We start from the raw sequence: 20927 nt of genomic DNA on the forward strand, positions 1-20927 counted from the left end.
TCTGCTGGTTCACTCTCCAAATGGCTGCAATGGCCACAGCTGGGCCAGGCTGAGGCCAGCAGCTTCCTCTGGGTCTCCCACGTGGGTCCAGGGGCCCAAGGACTTGAGCCATCTTCTGCTGCTTTCCCAGGCTCATTAGCAGGGTGCTGGATTGGAAGTGGAGCAGTCAAGACTCCAACCAATGCCCATGAGGAATGCAGGTATTACAGGCAGTGGCTTTACCTGCTACGTCACAACACTAGCCCCCAATTATGGTTCATTAAAGAAATTCAGCCTGCCCTTATGTTGAGTCAAAATCCACGTTTCTGTAACACATGCCTTCCATCCCATATACCAACTTAGGTTTGACAGGGAATCTGCCAAGAAGCTAAGGAGGGGCCAGCGCTGTGGCATAGTGGGTAAAGTGGCCACCTGCAGTGCCGGCATCCCATATGGGTGCCAGTTCGAGCCCTGGCTGCTCCACTTCCTATCCAGTTATCTGCTATGGCCTGAGAAAGCAGTAGAAGTTGGCCCTAGTGCTTGGGCTCCTGCACTCTTGTGGGAGACCTGGAAGAAGCTCCTGGCTCCCAGCTTCAGGATCAGTGCAGCTCTGGCCATTGCAGCCAACTGGGGAGTGAACCAGTGGATGGAAGACCTCTCTTTCTCTCTTTCTCTCTCTCTCTCTGCCTCTCCTTCTCTCTCTGTGTAACTCAGACTTTCAAATAAAAATAAATAAATCAGCCGGCGCCACAGCTCACTAGGTTAATCCTCTGCCTTGCGGCGCCGGCACACTGGGTTCTAGTCCCGGTCGGGGCACCGGATTCTGTCCTGGTTGCCCCTCTTCCAGGCCAGCTCTCTGCTGTGGCCTGGGAGTGCAGTGGAGGATGGCCCAAGTGCTTGAGCCCTGCACCCCACGGGAGACCATGATAAGTATCTGGCTCCTGCCTTCGGATCAGCGCAGTGTGCTGGCCGCAGCGCGCCGGTGGTGGCGGCCATTGGAGGGTGAACCAACGGCAAAAGAAGACCTTTCTCTCTGTCTCTCTCTCTCACTGTCCACTCTGCCTATCAAAAAATAAAAAATAAATAAATAAATCTTAAAAAAAAAAAAAAAGAAGCCAAGGAACTACAGAGGAATGGGAGTGGGAAGAAAGAGGTAGTGAACGCACCTGCTCAGAACTGATACCCAAATCCCCGTTCTGAATCACAGCTCCAAATGCAGCTATGCCGTTATCATCTGCCCCCATCCCTACCCTATGCCAGACGGGAAAGAGATGGGACAGGATGTTCCTTTCCAAGCCAGTGGGGCACTTAAGGAGCTTCTTGATCCCATCCTGTGTCCCCACACTGGGGATTTAACAGCCTCCATGTTTATAAACAGACAATGGCATGACTTAGCCTGGGCATGAGAGCTGCATATGTAGTTACTGAACTAGGCAGATGCCTGAGCCCAACCCAATCCCACTGAACCAGAATTTCAGAGACACGGAGGCAGCTGGAAAGACTCCCATGTAAAGAACTTTGCAGTCCATCAACTCTGACTCATATTGATACTCTCAGGACCCGCCCGGCACATAGCAGGTGCTCTGTTGGTGTTTGTGGCTGAGAATGTCAGTGTGCAGCAGCCCTGCAGCTGGAAGGAGGAGTCACAAGCCCTAGGGAGAGCTGGAAGAGCGCATGAGATTATTCACGGGCGGTTGCAGCAGAGCCGTCTCCCCGGGGCTCTGCCCTCCCCTCTTCTCCAGCTATCTAAGGGCTGTCCTGACAGCAGGGACCGCCTCTTCCCTCCAGTGATGCCTTCCTGAACCGTCCCTGAATATCTGCAGTCCTGGGTACCTGCCACCTCGCTCCAGGACAGCCTGGCTCTTTATGTAGCTTGCTGCTCATCTCCTTCCTATATTCACTCCCACAGAGCTAGCGCCCCCCACCCCATTTAATCCCAGTGTCCCTTGTGCCAAGACTGTCCTGGTAAGGTAGATCTTGACTCCGGAATGCTGCCCACTTCTTCTGGCCCAGGGGTCCCCCAGGCCCTCACTGCTCCCATCACACTCAAAGCTGACAGAGCGACAAGAGCTACCAGCTCCAGAGCTCTTCCCAGGGCCAAGGCCAGCCCGTCACTCTCACTAGTATCTCCTTGTGGTAACAACTCCAGCAGATATTAAAAGGCAGAGGACAGTGAGGCCAACAGCAATGAAATAATTGACCCAAGGTCACATGAGGGTACTTCAAACATCCTTGGAAAACCAGAATCAAAGACAATGTGCATTCTCCAGGGACCTTTGGAAGCCCCCTCGCCCAGCTCAGCAGGGGGGGGTCGGAAGGGGGGAGACGTCTAGTCCCTTGCACCAAACCTCTCCATTCCCTAAATCCCCACTGAGATATCCTACTCCAAGCCCAGACACAGCAGGATTAAAACTCAAGGTCCAGGGCTGGCACTATGGTGTAGCAGGTAAAGCCACCGCTTACAGCGCTGGCAGCTCATATGGGCACCAGTTCTAGTCCCGGCTGTTCCACGTGCGATCCAGCTCACTGCTGTGGCCTGGGAAGGCAGTAGAAGATGGCCCAAGTGCTTGGACCCCTGTACCCACATGGGAGACCTGGAAGTAGCTCCTGGCTCCTGACTTCAGATCAGCACAGCTCCGGCCGTTGCAGCTGTCTGGGGAGTGAACCAGCAGATGGAAAATCTCTCTCTCTCTCTCTCTCTCTGCCTCCGTCTGTAACTCTACCTTTCAAATAAATAAATCTTAAAAAAAAAAAAAAAAAAAAAAAAAAACTCAAAGCCTTGCCCTTATGGGAAAACAGCTCCTCACACAAAAGCCATCAGGAAAGAGCCCCGACCCACCACCCACTCCCACACAGCCACTGCCTGTGGAATCTGTTTCCCTTTTACACCACGTGACCCGCTGTAATTATTCAGAGAAAAAACCATCCCAGTACAATAAAAACTTTGTAATAAGGGAGATAAAATAATATAGAGAGGAGAAAAACTACCAAGACTCATTTTTCTAAACTCTTCAGAAGAGTATTTTTTTAAAAGGAGTAATAGGATTACAGCGGTAAGCACTGTGGAGCAGCGGGTTAAGCTGCCGCTTGGGATGCCTACACCCTACATCAGAGTGCTAGTTCAAGAGCAACTACTGGCTGGCGCCGCGGCTCACTAGGCTAATCCTCCACCTTGCAACGCTGGCACACCGGGTTCTAGTCCCGGTTGGGGAGCCGGATTCTGTCCCGGTTGCCCCTCTTCCAGGCCAGCTCTCTGCTGTGGCCCGGGAGTGCAATGGAGGATGGCCCAAGTGCTTGGGCCCTGCACCCCATGGGAGACCAGGAGAAGCACCTGGCTCCTGCCTTCGGATCAGTGCGGTGCGCTGGCCGCAGCGCAGTGGCCATTAGAGGGTGAACCAACAGCAAAGGAAGACTTTTCTCTCTGTCTCTCTCTCTCACTGTCTACTCTGTCAAAAAAAAAAAAAAAAAAGGACAAGACCAACTACTCAGGGCCGGCACTGTGACATAATAAGCTAAGCCTCCACCTGCAGCGCCAGCATCCCATTTGGGCACTGGTTGTCTGGTTGTAGTCCCGGCTGCTCCTCTTCTGATCCAGCTCTCTGCTCTGTGGCCTGGGGAAGCAGCAAGATGGCCCAAATGCTTGGGCCCCTGCACAGACCTCGAAGCAGCTCCTGGCTCCTGGCTTTGGATGAGCCCTGCTTCGGCCATTGCAGCCATCTGGGGAGCAAATCAGCAGATGGAAGACTTCTCTGCCTCTCCCTCTCTCTGTGTGTGACTCTACCTCTCAAGTAAAGAAATAAAAAAAATAAAATAAAAAAAAGAGGCCCAACTACTCTGCTTCCAATCCAGCTCCCTGGTAATGTGCACCCTGGGAGGCAGCAAATGATTGCCCACGTACTTGGATCCCTGCTACTCATGGGTAGACCTGGATGGAGTTCCTGCAATTTGGATTCAGCCTGTCCCAGTCCCAGCTGTTGCAGCCATTTGTGGAGTGAATCAGTACGTGGAAGATCACTTTCTTTCTCTCTCCCTCTCTGTCACTCTCCCTTTCAAACAAATAAATAAAAAGATTAACAGGATCGCAATGTATATACTTTGCCCTTTGACCCTGAAATGCCGTCTCTAGGAATCTATTTCATAGATTCACATGCAAAAATATAAAAATATGTATCCACTATAGCATGTATTTATAAGAGAAAAATACTGAAAACAGTTCAAATGTCCATCATGAATACACACTCATAAATATTATAAAGCTCTTTAAAGGAGAAAAAGAAAAGAAGGCAGGAAGGAAGGTAGGTAGGGAAGGCACTACACACTGCAAAGAAATATATTATCAAGGGGCCAGCGCTGTGGCACAGCGGGTTAATGCCCTGGCCTGAAGCGTCGGCATCCCATATGTGCACCAGTTCAAGACCCAGCTGCTCCACTTCTGATCCATCTCTCTGCTATGGCCAGGGAAAGCAGTACAAGATGGTCCATGACCTTGGGTCCCTGTACCAGCATGGGAAACTTGGAAAAAGCTCCTGGCTCCTGGTTCCTGGCTTTGGATCAGCTCAGCTCCAGTCGTTGCAGCCAACTGGCCAGTGGGTGGAAGATCTCTCTCTCTGCCTCTCCTTCTCTTTCTGTGTAACTCTGACTTTCAAATAAATAAAATAATAAATCTTAAAAAAAAAAGAAATATATTGTCAAGTGCCAATAACAAGATGGAGAACAGTGTGAAAAATATATAATTTATTCAACAAGTGGCATACACATGCATAAATATATATGTTGTATATTTGCATAGGATTTTTTAAGTGAAAAGATAAACCAAAGTTTAAAAAAAAAAGTTACTAACAAAAACAAAATAACAGTAACAAGAAGAGAAGGAGGAGGAGGAAGCTGCCTACAGAAAGAACAAAGGAACAGGGTAAAAGAGGAGACTGAATTAAGACCTAAATTCTTAATGTGCCATGCTTTATAGATTTGGCTTTAAGGCCATACAAGGGGCAGGCACCTGGAGCAGCACTTAAGACACCACTTGGGACACCCACATCCCTATCAGGGTGTCTGGCTCCACTTCCAATTCCAGCTTCCTGCTAATGTGCACCCTGGGAGACAATGGTGACTGATCCTGATCGAGTAGTTGGGTCTCTGATAACAATATGCAAAACCTGGATGAGTTCCTGGCTCCTGGCTTTAGCCAGGCTCAGCCCTAGCAGCTGGGGGCATTTGAAGAGTGACTCACGGGGCCAGTGCTGTGGTGTCATAGGCTAAGCCTCTGCCTGCAGTGCCAGCATCCATATAGGCTCTGGTTCAAGTCCCAGCTGCTCCACTTCCGATCCAGTTCTCTGCTATGTCTTGAGAAAACAGTGGAAGATGGCCCAAGTCCTTGGAACCCTGGATCCACGTGGGAGACCTGGAAGAAGTTCCTGACTGTGAATCGATCAAGTTCTAGCTGTTGCAGCCATTTGGGAAATGAACCAGCAGATGGACGACCTCTCTCTCTCTACCTCTGCTTCTCTGTAACTCTGTCTTTCAAATAAATTAATAAATCTTTAAAAAAAAAAAAAAAGAGTGAATCAGTGAAGAGACACTCTCATGTTCTCTCTCGCAAATAAATACACAAAATATACCAATATTTTACACAATTCTAAGGTAAAATTACATAAAAATGAAAAAGATATAGCTGGGGCCAGTGCTGTGGCATAGCGGGTAAAGTCTCCACCTGCTGTGCCAGCATCCAATGTGGGTGTCAGTTCAAGTCCTGGCTGTTCCACTTCTGGTCCAGCTCTCTGCTATGGCCTGGGAAAGCAATAGAAGATGGCCCAAGTCCTTGGGCTCCTGCACCCTCGTGGGAGACTCGGAAGAAGCTTCTGGCACCTAGCTTTGGATCTTCACAGCTCCGGCTGTTGCAGCCATTTGGGGAGTGAACCAGTAGATGTGAAAACCTCTCTCTCTCTCTCTCTCTCTACCTCTCCTTCTCTCTGTGTGTAACTCTGACTTTCAAATAAATAAATACATTTAAAAAAAAAAAAAAAGAAAAAGATACAGCTGTTTCAGACCGAGATGGAGTATAAATGTGAGATTTAGCCTCTAACTGAAACCAAAGAGAGAGAAAAAAAATTGAAGCAGCAGTTTCCAAGACAGTGGCCAGCAGGCCCTGAAGGATCCCTGAGACATTGAAAACAAGAGGAGCCCTAGGCCTTCCTGCTTACAGCTTTGACACAGCTTGTAGGCTACAGCACAGAAAGGATCAGCACAGGGGCAGCCCTGCAGACTCGCAAAGTCTGAACTGGAGAAGGAGGGCGAGCAGAAGGTCTGGGGAGACTCCGTGATCAGAATTCAAGGACTGGGACAGTGAACAGGAGAGCTGCCAGGAGAGCATCGCAACAACCCCGCAAGGCACCCCTCCCAGGACCAGTCAGTGCACGCTTACGAGGGAAGCCACCCCAGACTGGGGAAGGAACCCCCAGAAAAGAGGAGACGTGACAGTGCCTGGCTGCACAGGGGCCAGAAGTTTGCTCCCACCAGCCAAGGGTGAACTAGGCAGAGTGCAGGAAGCGTCTTGGCTCACTACTAGAACACAGAGCCCTACACTAAGTACCAACTATTCTAGCTCTGCCCAACAGAGCTTAAAAGCAACACGAGAAAGCATCAAACTGCTTCTAAGTTACTTAAATGTGTCCCAAAATAATGCTCCAGAATGTATTCAGCAAGGTAAAATTCACAATGTGTGGCATCTAATCCAAAGCTGCAAGGCAAGTCAAGTACCTGGAAAATACAATCTAGAATGAGGAGAAAGGAGGCAGTGCAGTGGCATAGTGGGTACAGCTGCTGCCTACAGCACCGGCATCCCATCTGGGCACTGGTTTGAGTCTTGGTCACTCCAACTTCTGATCCAGCTCTCTGCTAGTGTGCCTGGGAAAGCAGCAGAGGATGGCCCAAGACCTTAGGCCCCTGCACCCATGTGGGAGATGTGGAAGAGGCTCCTGTGGAAGAAGGTCCTGACTCTTGGCTTCAGTCTGGCTCCAACCTGGCTGTTGCAGGAGTGAACCAGCAGAACATAAAATTCTCTCTCTCTCTCTCTCTCTCTCTCTCTCTCTCTCTTCCTCTCTCTGTCACTCTGCCTTTCAAATAAATAAAATAAATCTTAAAAAAAAAAGAAAAATACTTGAATCCAAGTCAGAACTGAAACTGATGTTAGAATTAATCGCAAGCACATTTAAACAATTATTTATATGTTATATATTCAAAAGGCTAGTAAAAACAGGATCTGTATTTTCAAAAGACTCAAATTCAGCTTCTAGAAATGAAAGCAATGATGAATCAGGTAAAAAATATACCAGATGGAATTAGTGTCAAATTAGACATTGCAGAAGAAAAGATTAGTGAACTTGAGAATGCAGCAACAGAAATTATCCAAAACGAAACTTAGAAACAAAGACAATTTTTAAAAATAAGAGAATCAACGAGCTGCAGGGCAACTTCAAGCAGCCCATAGCTGTGTAATTGGAGATGGGGAGGAAAAGTATTTGTGGAAATAATAGCTGGAAATTTCCAAAGGTTGATGGAAACTAAAAACCGTCAGATCCAAAAAGCCCCACAAAATTAGGCACTAGAAACATGGAAATAGCAAATCACATCCTAATTAAGACTGCCTTAAAACAGTGGCAAAAATAAAACATTAAAAGTGTCCAGAAGGGAGCCAGCGCCGTGGCGTAGTGGGCTGAGCCTCCACATGCAGTGCTGGCATCCCATATGGGCACCGGTTCATGTCCCGGCTGCTCCTCTTCTGATCCAGCTCTCTGCTGATGGCCTGAGAAGGCAATGGAAGATGGCCCAAGTTCTTGGGACCTTGCATCTGCATGGGAGACCCAGATTAAGTGCCTGGATTTGGATTGGCTTAGCTCCGGCCATTCATTGTGGCCATTTGGAGAGTGAACCAGCAGATGGAAGATCTCTCTCTCTCTCTCTCTCTCTCTGCCTCTTCCTTTCTGTAACTCTGCCTTTCAAATAAATAAATAAATCTTTAAAAAAAATGTATTGTGGGCAGGCTTTTGGCATAGCAGTTCAGATACAACTTGGGATACCTGCATCCCATATCAGAGCGCCTGGGTTCAAGTCCCAACTCTACTCTCTAATGTGCACGCTGGGAGGTAGCAGATGATGGCTCAAGTATTTGAGTCCCCATCACCCACACAGAAGACCAGGTCTCAGCTCCTGGCTTCAGCTTGGGCCCCTGCGTTGCTGTAGGCATTTGGGGAGTCTGCCAGTAGATAGGAGATTGATCCCTCTCTCTCTCTCTGTCTCTCTTTCTCTCTCTTTCAAATGATAAATAAATAACTTTTTAAATAAATAAAGTAAATAAAATAAAAAGTACAATTGTTGCATAAAGACCAGTCGAGGAAAAACTGAAGTACTTTTGCATTCATTTCCTATCATTATTGTAATAAATTACCATAAACTTAGAGGCCTTAAATAATTCAAATTGATTATCTGATAGTTCTGGAACTCAGAAGTGCAGAATCGGTCTCCCTGAGCTAATACTGAGGTGTCATAGGTGCCTCCCTACTGGAGAGTCTGGGAGAGTCTGTTTCCTTCCCTGTCCTGGCTTCCACAGTGGGTCATGGCCACTTCCTTGGTTGTGTGGCTTTGACTCTGCTTCCATCAGCTCGTCTGCTCCCCTCCGACCCCCCCCCCATAGGATGTCCTACTGTGAGTGTATTAGGCTCACCTAAATAATCCAGAACATTCTGACCACCTCAAGGTCCTTAATCACATGACGAAGTCTCTTTTGGCATATAAGGTGACATGCAGAGATTCCAGGAATTAGGATGCAGACATATGGAGATGGAGATGGTACCTAATAGTGTTTATTGCAATACTACTGTAGCATTCTTAATACTATTTGTGAAGTAGAATAACTTGAAGGTTAACTATAATTAGTTAAAAGTACACATTATAAACACTAAGCAATCATTAAAATAACAAAACAAGAATATGACTAATAAACTAACAAAAATGACCAAAAAAAATTGAGTTATAAAATATTCAACTAACCAGAAGTCAGAAAAACATGAAAAAAGGAAAAAAAGAAAATAAATCAAGAAATGATGGATTTAAACCTAACTATAACAGCACTCATATTAAACATAAATGATCTAAACATCTAAATTTAAAAACAGATTGTCAGATCACATTTGAAAAGCAAGACACAACTATATGTCACCTTCAAAAAAATAATAAAACTATTTTCAATTACTTTTAACATAAGGGTACAAATAGGTTAAAAGTAAAAGAATGAAAAACATACCACGTAAACACTAACCAAAAGAGTGTCGGAGTGGTTATATTAATATTAGACAACCTAGAATCAGAGCAAGTAACACTAGTAGAGATAAAGAAACTTATGATGACAAAGGGATCAACTGACCAAGGGGTTACAGCAATCCTAAATTTTATGCACCAAATAACAGAGCTTCAAAATATATGAACCAAAAACTAAGATGGCACAAACAGACAAATCTACAATTACAATCAGAAATTTCAATACTTCCTCTCAATAATTCATAGAATAGGAAAATCAGTAAAGTTACAGACGATTTGAACAATATTATCAATCCATCTGACCAACTGATATTTGTAGAACACTCCAACCAACAACTGAAAAGTACACTTTCTTGGAACTGGCACTGTAATGTAGCAGGTAAAGCCGCCACCTATGGCACCAGCATCCTGTATAGACACTGGCTCAAGTCCCAATCGCTCCACTTCTGATCCAGCTCACTGCTAATGTCCCTGGGAAAGCAATGGAATATGGTCCAAGTGTTTGGGCCCTCACATCCACGTGGGAGACCCAAAAGAAGCTCCAGGCTTCTGGCTTCAGATCAGCTCAACACCAGCCATCACGGCCATTTGGTGAGTGAACCATCAGATGGAAGATCTCTCTTTCTCTCTCTCTCTCTCTGCTCTTCTCTCTCTCTCTGCCTTTCAAATAAATTAAAATTATACAAAAATAAACTGTCAACCTAGAATTTTATACCCAAGAAAAAAATATCCTTCAGAAATCAAGGAAAAAAATTAAGACATTCTCAGAAGAAGGAAAAGTAAGAGAGGTCGTCACAGAAAGCCTACTCTCAAAGAACAGCCACACAAAGCGCTGCATCAGAAAGGGAACGGGCCAGCGCTGCGGCTCACTAGGCTAATCCTCCGCCTTGCAGCGCCAGCACACTGGGTTCTAGTCCCTGTCGGGGCACCGGATTCTGTCCCGGTTGCCCCTCTTCCAGGCTAGCTCTCTGCTGTGGCCAGGGAGTGCAGTGGAGGATGGTCCAAGTGCTTGGGCCCTGCACCCTCATGGGAGACCAGAAGAAGCACCTGGCTCCTGCCTTCGGATCAGTGCGGTGCGCCGGCCATTGGAGGGTGAACCAACGGCCAAGGAAGACCTGTCTCTCTGTCTCTCTCTCTCTCACTGTCCACTCTGCCTGTCAAAAAAAAAAAGAAAAGAAAATGATAACGAGGAAACTCGGCACATCTGGAAGGAAGAACGATGAAGGAGCAAAAATATGTTAAAAAAAATAAGTAAATACAACTGTAAGGAAATATATAAAAGTTACAGAAATATAAAATAACAGTAAATAAACATTTCTCCTATATTCTCTAGATTATCTTCGATGCTTAAAGCAACAATCACAACACTGATGTGGCTTTGAACGTATGTGGAGGAAACGTGTGGGACGGCTGTGTTATAAACGCAGGAGGCTAATGGGATGTGATGACGAGAGGGAGAGGAGTCCATGGGAGATCTCTGTGGCCACAGAATTATTTTGCATTTTGATTGTGGTGGTGGTGGTGGTGGTTACGCAAATCTTACGCATGCGATAAACTGGCATGGAGCTACGTGCACACATTTCACCAGAGTCAGCTTTCTGATTTTGGTCTCCTGAGATGTGTCCATGTTGGGGGAAACAGGGTGAAGAGCCTGGGGTCTCTCTGTGCTGTGCTTTCAAAATAAAAAGCTAATTTAAAAAGGAAGAAATTTATGGAATCCTCCCCAACCCCTACCCAAAGCAAATGGGAAAGAAACAAGTAAACCCCACTGTGCATTGAGTTGGCAGCACAGCTGCATGGAGGAACTATTTGAAGTGAGTTAAAGCAGAGTAATTTGTTTCTGAATCCTTAACCATATATACCCTACATACAGAAAGAATTGCCCCCCAAAAAAGAAAGAAAAAAACTTTAAACTGTTTTCAGTAATCTGTAATTCTGACACTGCGTGTGTGAGTGTGTGTGTGTGTGTGTGAGTGTGTGTGTGTGTGTGTGTGTGTGATGGAATAAAGCAAGTAAGCAATGCTGAATCATTCATATCCGGGATTTTTTAGGAGAAGATAGAAAATTCAGAAAATTAAGTAAAAACTGAATACTTAATTGAATTCAATTGGAAATATTAGTATGATTTCAAAATATAGTTTCTCTTAAAAGAAAAACAAATCATATTTTTTTTAAGTTCTCTCTGAAAAGGTCCAGAAATAATGACCAACCCAGAAGCAACAAACACCACCAGCTTATGGTCTCCAAATAACATTTCCTACACAAAAGAACCAGCGCCTTAGAGAAACGGCTGACTTGGGTCTGAGGCAGAGGTGCACAAGGTGAGCCCGAAACATCTCGTCCTAACATGCACATAGCAAGGGGGCTTTCAGAAACTACCGAGGTTGTTTCCCAACACCAGCCTGGCCAAAACCCCCTTTTGTCAAAGATGGGACAATTTAAGCATCAGTAGGAATCACAGTTGCTGTGGATTAAAAATACATCAAGTATGTTTAAATCTGTGAGTTGCTGATGACACTCAAAAACTAATAACTTTGGCCAGCGCCGCGGCTCACTAGGCTAATCCTCCGCCTAGCGGTGCCGGCACACTGGGTTCTAGTCCCAGTCGGGGTGCCGGATTCTGTCCTCGTTGCCCCTCTTCCAGGCCAGCTCTCTGCTGTGGCCCGGGAGGGCAGTGGAGGATGGCCCAAGTGCTTGGGCCCTGCACCCCATGGGAGACCAGGAAAAGCACCTGGCTCCTGCCATCGGATCAGCGCGGTGCGCCGGCCGCAGCGCGCCAGCTGTGGCGGCCATTGGAGGGTGAACCAACGGCAAAAGGAAGACCTTTCTCTCTGTCTCTCTCTCTCACTGTCCACTCTGCCTGTCAAAAAAAAAAAAAAACAAAAAAAAACTAATAACTTTATTAGCCACTTTTGGAAACTACTAGACAAATTCATTATTTTGAAAATTGTCAAATAAAGGAGGGGAAAAATCACTCTTCCTGCCTTTCATCTGTGAACTGCACCTCCCAATAACCAAAATTTTAATGAGGGGATGTTTTTCTTTGTAGGAGCTGAGGAGCTAATAAATGGAAAAGCAATGAAAGCCTCAAAGCGAATGTCACCCGTTTGCAGCCCGAAATGGAGTAAAGAGTCTAGATGATCACCAAGGGCTGCTGACTCAGGTAAAGGAGAGGCAAGAAGTCCGTACAAGGGGCCAGTGCTGTGGCACAGCAGGTTAACGCCTTGGTCTGAAGCGCCAGCATCCCATATGGCCACTGGTTCTAGTCCTGGCTACTCCTCTTCCAATCCAGCTCTCTGCTATGGCCTGGGAAAGCAGTAAAAGATGGCCCAAGTCCTTGGGCACCTGCACCCACATGGGAGAGCTGGAAGAAGCTCCTGGCTCCTGGCTTCGGATCGCTGCAGCTCCAGCCGTTGTGGCCATATAAGGAGTGAACCAGTGGATGGAAGACCCCTCTTACTGTTTCTATAGACCTCTCTCTGTAACTCTGTTTTTCAAATAAATAAAATAAATCTTTTTTATTTATTTATTTATTTTTTGACAGGCAGAGTGGACAGTGAGAGAGAGAGACAGAGAGAAAGGTCTTCCTTTGCCGTTGGTTCACCCTCTAATGGCCGCCACAGCTGGCGCGCTGCAGCCGGCGCACCGCGCTGATCCGAAGGCAGGAGCCAGGTACTTCTCCTGGTCTCCCATGGGGTGCAGGGCCCAAGGACCTGGGCCATCCTCCACTGCACTCCCGGGCCACAGCAGAGAGCTAGCCTGGAAGAGGGGCAACCGGGACAGAATCCGGTGCCCCGACCGGGACTAGAACCCAGTGTGCCAGCGCCGCAAGGCGGAGGATTAGCCTAGTGAGCCGCGGCGCCGGCCAATAAAATAAATCTTTAAAAAAAAAAAAAAAAGGAGATGGTACGAGCTTCCTGATGAAACTACACATCACCACTTAGGCATTATTCATGCAAAAAAAAAAAAAAAACACTGAACCTGAATAAGTCTCTAGACCAATCCACACGAATAACACCATGGGGATGCAATCAGCGAATCCAGATTCTGAGAAACCCTACGGTGTGAACAACCTAGTTTCTTTCAATAAATACCATGCAAGAAGAAAAGAGAGACAGAGGCACACAGAGGAGACTACCAATTTTAAGAGACTTAAGAGACATGTCAGCCAATTTCAAAGTAAGTTCCTTGCTTGGATCCTGATTTAAACTTCAGGGACAAAAGGAATGTTGACCAAATACTTGATGTTGTTAGTCTTATTGTTAATTCTTTGAGTTCTGATAACGATTGCTGGAGAGTTTCTGTTTTTGTTCTAAATTCTGACCATTTAGAGATACAGATGCAACATCTCCAGATGAAATATTACATTGTCTTGGATTTGCTGCAAAATAATCTGGGGACACGGAGGAAAAGCTGGCGGTGAGGATAAATGTAACAAGATTGGCCATAAGTCGGTCATTGTTGAGGCTGGGATGCGTGCAGACAACATTTTTCTATTCTTTCTGGCTTTATATGCGCTTGCAATTTTTCAAAATAAAACCTTTTTGGCACAGCAATTAAGGTTACTGGTTGGGATGTCTGCATCCCATACTGCAATCGCAGCTTCACTCCAGATTCCAGCTTCCTGCTAATGCAGACCCTGGGAGGCCACTGGTGATGGCTCAAGTAGTTGGGTTCCTGCCACCATGTGAGAGACCTGGACTGAGTTCCCAGCTCCTGGGTACTTGGGGAGTGAACCAGCAAATGGGCTGGCGCTCTCTCTCCCTCTCTCTCTCTCTCTCTCTCTCTCTCTTTGTGTGTGTATCTCTTGCTGCCTCTCAAATAATTTCAAAAATAGAATGAAGTGTTTCAAATAAAATTATATATATATATATATATATGTATCTCCATACAGAGGAAGAACACTGCATTTGTGTAGTTGCATTCCTAATCCCTATCCATCTTTGATCTTTGGAGCCTAAAAAACTAGTATCAAAGTGCAAGTGTTCATGGGAAATGTGCATTATGAAAAAAATATGCATGGATTTCAAACTTCTTCCCACCAAAATCATCTTTTAACACTATTTCCCACAAAAATGTTAAGTCTCCTCCTGGTAATAATAATAATATTATTATTATCATTTTTATATCATTATCAATATCATTATTATGTCAATATCATTATCATTATTATTATTATTATTATCAACAACAGTCCGGCACTTTTCCCAGCACACACTTACTACATGAGGAGTCTGTCGTGGATATTTCCATTTAATCTGGAGAAAATCCTAAGCAGTGAAGCAGTTCTCACCCACATTCCTACATAAGGAGGCTGAGGGGCAGAGGTCTGGTGACAAGGCCTCTCGCCCAGATCTGCGTGCAGATTTCCAGCCTGGGACCCACACCACAGAGGGACAGGGGAGGGCTGCTCTCCACGGGCCTGGCCTTCTCTTGGGGACACATATGCAGGATGCCTCCGGAATTCGGTGTCCCACCCAGGCCTAGTGACATTCCTTGGAACCCGCGCCAGGACCACGTGCAGCCCCCATCCCACCCGGTGGGTTCCCCAGCCCTGTCCTCCCGGCTCCAGCCAGGCGGCCGCACACCCAGGGGCGGCGCGGCTCACCTGGCCCTCGGTGCCGTTTCTCCATCCAGATGTAGCAGTTGTTCTGGGCCACCCCGGTCTGCGAGTCCAGGAAGGGGAGGCGCACGCTGCGCTCCGCGCACAGGCGCGAGTTGTAGCTCCGGCAGTGCTCGATGGCTTCCTTGTAGAACTGGTCCCCGAGCCTGCGGGAGACAGGGACGGAAGGCATGAGGCCGGGGGAACCCGAAACAGCCCCAGAGGCAACCCGACGCCCCCGCATCCATCTCCCGGGAAGAATCTGTGCGGTTATGAGGATCAAGACGAAGCGCACGGAGCGCAGTGCCAGGAGCGCCTCCGCCAGGTTCTATTTCCAACCCCAAACCCACCGGCAACCCGAAGCTCCATCAACAGACAGCCTGGAGCGCAGCGAATGAGCCACCAGGAACAGTGACGAGGCCGCGCCGTAGAAAGCATGTGGCCTCTCTCCGGAACAACATGCCGCGTGGGGTCTGCTTCTAGAATCCCCCTCCCAGCCGTCGTGACCCACGCCCTGTGCTCTGCAGTCACAGGCAGACGCTCCAGAGGAACCCAAGCTCCCAGCCAAGCTACCCGGATTCCTGCCACTGCGGGAGAGAAACACTCTGACCAGAGGCTGCAACTCGCCGCAACGCAGAGCGATTCACAGGGGAACCGGGGCAGACAGGGACAGACACCCACACTTTGAAACCACATCCTTCAAGAAAAATGACTTTCTCTGATGGGAAGCAAACAAAAGCAGCATTCAAAATAATAGTTGAGCTCAGAATCATTCAACTCTTGGGAGTTTAAAACACAAGTAGCGAGACCTGTTTTGCTGGAGTGTGGATCTGATTAAGCCCAGGAAATTCTACATTTTCAAGTCTCTGGGATCCACAGACATACGGTGATGCTAATGTTAAGAAGGTGTCCTTTTGAAGACCAAAAACATGCCATTGACTTAACTAATCTAATGTAAAGCACAAAAATAATCAACGAGATCAAATGCCTAATAAATAAAGCAGAGGCACGTGGTGGAGGGTAATAAATGGCTTAAGGAAATAGAAATATAATAACATAACTTCCAGTGCTGTGGCTTGTAGGCTAAGCCTTTGCCTGTGCCATCAGCATCCCATATAGGTGCCAGTTTGAGGCACAGCTGCTTCACTTCCCAGCCGGCTCTCTGCTATGGCCTGGAAAAGCAGTAGAAGATGCCCCAAGTCCTTGGGCCCCTGCACCTACATGGGAGGCAAGGAAGAAGCACCTGGCTCCTGGCTTTAGATCAGCACAGCTCTGGCTGTTGAGGCCATCTGGGGAGTGAACCAGCAGATGGAAGACCTCTCTCTCTCTCCCTCTCTCTGCCTGTAAATCTCTCTCTCAAATTAGTAAATAAAATCTTTTTTTTAAAAAAAAGAAAGGTGTGAAATTAATAAATTTTTTAAAAAAATAACATCTGCCAGGTAAATTTGAACTTCTTGGGGAGGGGAGGGAGGTGAGAAGGGGAGGAGACACAGGAACTGGAGGTGCAAAGGAGAATCAGGTCGCTCATTCTGAACCAGCATTGCGAGTCCTTTTTGGCTCTATTGTAGATTTGAGAAAGTCAAAATCTAGGAGAGAAAATCTCTGGGTTAAAAATCTGGTTTTTCGGCCGGCGCCGCGGCTCACTAGGCTAATCCTCCGCCTAGCGGCGCCGGCACACCGGGTTCTAGTCCCGGTTGGGGCGCCGGATTCTGTCCCGGTTGCCCCTCTTCCAGGCCAGCTCTCTGCTGTGGCCAGGGAGTGCAGTGGAGGATGGCCCAGGTGCTTGGGCCCTGCACCCCATGGGAGACCAGGAAAAGCACCTGGCTCCTGGCTCCTGCCATTGGATCAGCGCGGCGCGCCGGCCGCAGCGCACCGGCCGCGGCGGCCATTGGAGGGTGAACCAACGGCAAAGGAAGACCTTTCTCTCTGTCTCTCTCTCTCACTGTCCACTCTGCCTGTCAAAAAATAAAAATTAAAAAAAAATCTGGTTTTTCTTAACCAAAATATAATAAAGAAAGCCAAGTTGGGCTTTTACAATTCTTTTTTAAAAACAGACATAAAATTGATCATCTTAATCATTTCTAAGTATACAGTTCAGTGGTATTAAGTACCTTCACGTGGTTGCACAACCATCACCACCATCCAGCTCTAGAACTCTTCATTGTGCAAGTGAAACTCTACCGCTTAAACACTAACTCCTTATTCCACCTTCTCCCCAACCCTGGCAAACAACACTCGACTTTCCCTGCCTTTGATTTCAGTTCATCTAAGCACCTTACTTTTTAAAGTTAGATAATATTCCATTGTCTGTATAAACCACATTTTGCTTATTCATTCTTCTATCCATGGTTGCTTCCACGTTTGAGCTATTGGGAATAATGGTGCCATGGACTCTGGGCATATAAGTACTTGTTCAAGTCCCTGCTTTTAATTATTTCGGGCACACACCCAGGAGTGGGATTGCTGGATCATACGGTAGTCCCATTTTCAATCTGTCAAGCAACCACTCATATGATTGTCCTTAGTGGCTATCTCATTTCACATTCCCACCCACAGTGCACCAGGCTTCCAGTTACCCCATCTTCACCACTACTTGTTAGAAAGCAAAGTTCTAAATGAAGTTTTCTATACTGTTTTTAGAAAATCAATGGGTCAGATTCTATCAAAGAGTTCCAAGCAAACATCTTACTCTGGGAGAATACAACTAATCAACTTTTTGACAAGCATCTGGAAAAAAAGAAAGCTTTGGTTTTTTTCACCCCCTGAAGATCCTCGTACTCCCAAGGAAGGCATAGCATGCTCAGAAACTGTGCCGGTAGTTGCAAAATCAAAAAAATAATCAAATTAGAATAGTCACACAGCTGGAAATAAATTTGGGAGGGGAGGGTGAAAGCCCATTAAAATGCTATAAAACTGAATGGCACATAAGCTGATGTAATCAAAGTTGGTGACAAGGATCACCAGATTGATCAAGAATAATAATTTCCTAGAAAATGTGCATCTGTGTCACACCAGCTTAAATGCCTCCTCAACCCAGCTGATGTAGCACAGTGGGACAAAACTTACAACAGCTCAGCCCAGGCCGATGGCCCACCCTGTTCAGGGTGACCTGACTGTTCCAGCTCCCCTCCAGGAATCATGCTGACCACACTGGCCATGCCACAATGTCAGCCACACCACACTGATGAGAACTTGCAGAACTCCTGATGGACAGGTGTCCTAGGTAACAAATAGTAATCTGGTTTCCCAACCAAGTGTTGACAGACCACCCAAAAAAAACATTACTGAGTCCAACCCAGGAATTCTACTGAACGAAGAATCCATAAAACCAGGTCCCAAAAAAATTGAAAAAGGAAAATTGTACACTAAAACTCACCCACCAGGGAGAACAGAGTTTCCATTTTCAAAAGAGACTTCTGGAAGCCAATAACAGAAGTCTACAACAGCATTTCAAATTGGACTTCGGCTGATACGCTAGTAACTCACTTCCAACAGCTTCAATCCTCACAAGAGGAACCAGAAAACAAACTTGCTGAGGCAGGCATGTGATGCAATGGTTAAGTCTCTGCTTAGGATGCCTACATCCCATAACGGAATGCCTGGTTCAAGCCCCATCTCCTCCACTCTGATCCAACATCTTGTTAATGCACACCCTAGGAGGTAGCAGGTGATGGTTCAAGTATCTGGGTCCCTGCCACCTACACAAGAGACCTGGATGGAATTCCAGGCTTCTGACTTCAGCCTGGCCCAGCCCCAGCTGTGCAGGCATTTAGGTAGTGAAACAGTGAATGAAAGATATCTCTCTCTCTCTCTCTCTCTCTCTCTCTCTCTCTGTGTGTGTGTGTCCCCTCTCTTTCTTTCCCTCCCCTTTCTTTCAAATGAAATGAAAATACATAATCTTTTAAAAAAAGAAAGTGAACTTGCTAAAGCAAAGTTGGCCAACATCTATGCCCTACACCAAATGGAACAAAGTCAAACAGAGGGGCACCCAGGCGAAAATTAATTTCATCTCCAATGCTTTCTACTTCCATAACATGAAGCATTATTAGTAATAACAGTTTAATAATACAGAAATAGTTTTATTTAGTAATAGGCATGCTGGGGGAAATGTATACTCAATGCAATCTGTCTGTAAATGATCTCTCTCTCTTATATAAACAGGAGACTTTCTGTGGACTAGGAATGACTGCATTAAAGACTGAAGCTACAAAACGTATCAGCCAGCAGCCCTTCTGCCATCCTGCTCAGGGAAGTCACTTCTAAACAGACTGGGTGCTGGCAGAGATTTGGCAACAAAAGTTTAAAGGCTTTTCAAGATGTGAGAGGAGAAAAGAGATTTGAATCTCCCTGGTAAACCCAAGCTGTCCTTCTCCAAAAGTTAGCCGAAATCTTCACTGGGCTTGAAATCGATGGCCAGGTCTCCCTAGCCCGTGAAAAGCAATTTAAACAGGAGCAAGAAAAAATGCCCTTCCCAACACGGTATTTCTACCCCAAAAAAAAAAAAAAAAAGGCCACAATGATAGCATCCCAGGGGTGACACTTTGCATTGAACTCACGAAGGGGTACAGGGAGCAGGGAGAGGCTGGCAGGGTATGACTCATTTTTGTGCCGCAGTGACCAGCGCGCCCCAGGCTGGGTCAGGCATGGCCCAGCCAGCCACAGCTATCACCTGTCTACATCTTACAGAGCAGCCTGGATTACCAGGGGATGATCAACAGCCCAGGCTCCAGGCAGGTGGCACGAGGCATGGCAGAATGATGTTCTCATCCACAACTGACTTCGGGCTACTCAAGGCTGCAATCAGAAGCAGGAAGGACAAGAGAACAAATTGCTGGGCTCTCTGTGAGAGCCGAGCTGGACCCCCCGCTACTCCCCACCCATCGCCTGCTGGGTCTGGTGGGCCTGGCCAGGGCCAGGGCCCCCTGGGGAATCCTAGGTGCAGAGAGGGAGCCACCCAACCTCTGAGATCTGGGCACCCTTGCAGATCTCCCAGCAAGCTCCTTGAGTGTACCTGGGGAGAGGTGGATTCCACGGCTCAAAGGGGACCACTCCAAGCTCGCTGCCAGTCGGCTCCAAATATGACTCTCCAAGCCTGCCACAGCCCCTCCAAGACCCTCTGCTCCTCCTCTTCCAACCCCTGTTCTCGAGTCCTCATGTGATCCCTGAGACTCCCCATGCCCTGCCCAGAGACGATTCTCAGCCCCAACCTGCCAACCAGACTCCCAGACTCCTCTGCGTTCAGAGCCAAGCACAGGCATCCTGCAGCATAAGAGTAAAAGCCTCCAGGAGCCCCTGCCAGAAGCCTGCTGCCTCCGCAAGCCGCGTTCCTCTGGGCTGTGGGTTGGGCTCCCGCTGCCCAGGCAGGTTGTCCCTGCCCTTCCTGCCTTCAGCCCTTCAGCCATTGAGCACTTCCATCTCTCAGGAGTTGTCCCCTGCTCTCCATTCCCACTGTATGGGGGCCCTTCTGGCTGCAAAAACAGCACCATGGCTCCTCCTCGCTGCTGTTTGTGCAGAGATAAGCAGAGATAAAGAAGGCCCCTGGAGGCAGTACGTCTTGTCCCTCCTGCCCCCAGGGGCACCTCCTACTCTCCATGGGCTCCTGGATGCCCTGCCCAGGCTCCACAGCCACCAGCAAACACACGTGAAACTCATCTGCACAACATCCATTTCCTTTAAGCATGTGTAAGCCTAAGTGTGGCATGAAGAGCTCCCGCTCTCGTTTAGTTTTCTGTAAGGACAGGGAAGCAGGGGACAGACAATATTTGACAAGGTCAGGGAAGCACTGTCCTGTCTCTAGAGCAAGCATGAAGCAAGATCAAATTTAGTGTTTGCTACAGCCTGAAATGTAAGTCACAGGTTGGAGTCCTAATCCCCAGTGTGACGGCGTTTGGAGATGGGACCTGTGGGACTGAGGATGGAGCCTCTCGGTGGGAATGAGGGCTCACAGGAGAGGAGACATGAGGGGCTGCCATTGTGGTGCAGTGGGTTAAGCCACCTCCTGTGACACCACCATCCCATATCAGAGCACAGGTTC

General features: G+C 47.2%; 1 protein-coding gene across 6 annotated transcripts in view; it reads right to left on the minus strand.

Moving 5' to 3' along the window:
• Positions 1-20927, minus strand: part of DPF3 (double PHD fingers 3) — a 307659-nt gene that overhangs the window by 160632 nt on the left and 126100 nt on the right. For all 6 annotated transcript variants that reach the window (XR_007911682.3, XR_007911683.3, XM_051826041.3 and 3 more), the window contains exon 2: positions 14900-15060. Coding sequence is in view for 4 of the 6 variants with exons in the window: in XM_051826041.3 (XP_051682001.1) it covers positions 14900-15060 (161 nt within the window). In the remaining 2 variants the exon portion in view is untranslated. The remainder of the gene's footprint in view (positions 1-14899; positions 15061-20927) is intronic.

The sequence above is a fragment of the Oryctolagus cuniculus genome, chromosome 20, assembly GCF_051225735.1.
Source record: "Oryctolagus cuniculus isolate XC-2025 breed Fujian yellow rabbit chromosome 20, ASM5122573v1, whole genome shotgun sequence".
Taxonomy (NCBI): Eukaryota; Metazoa; Chordata; class Mammalia; order Lagomorpha; family Leporidae; genus Oryctolagus; species Oryctolagus cuniculus.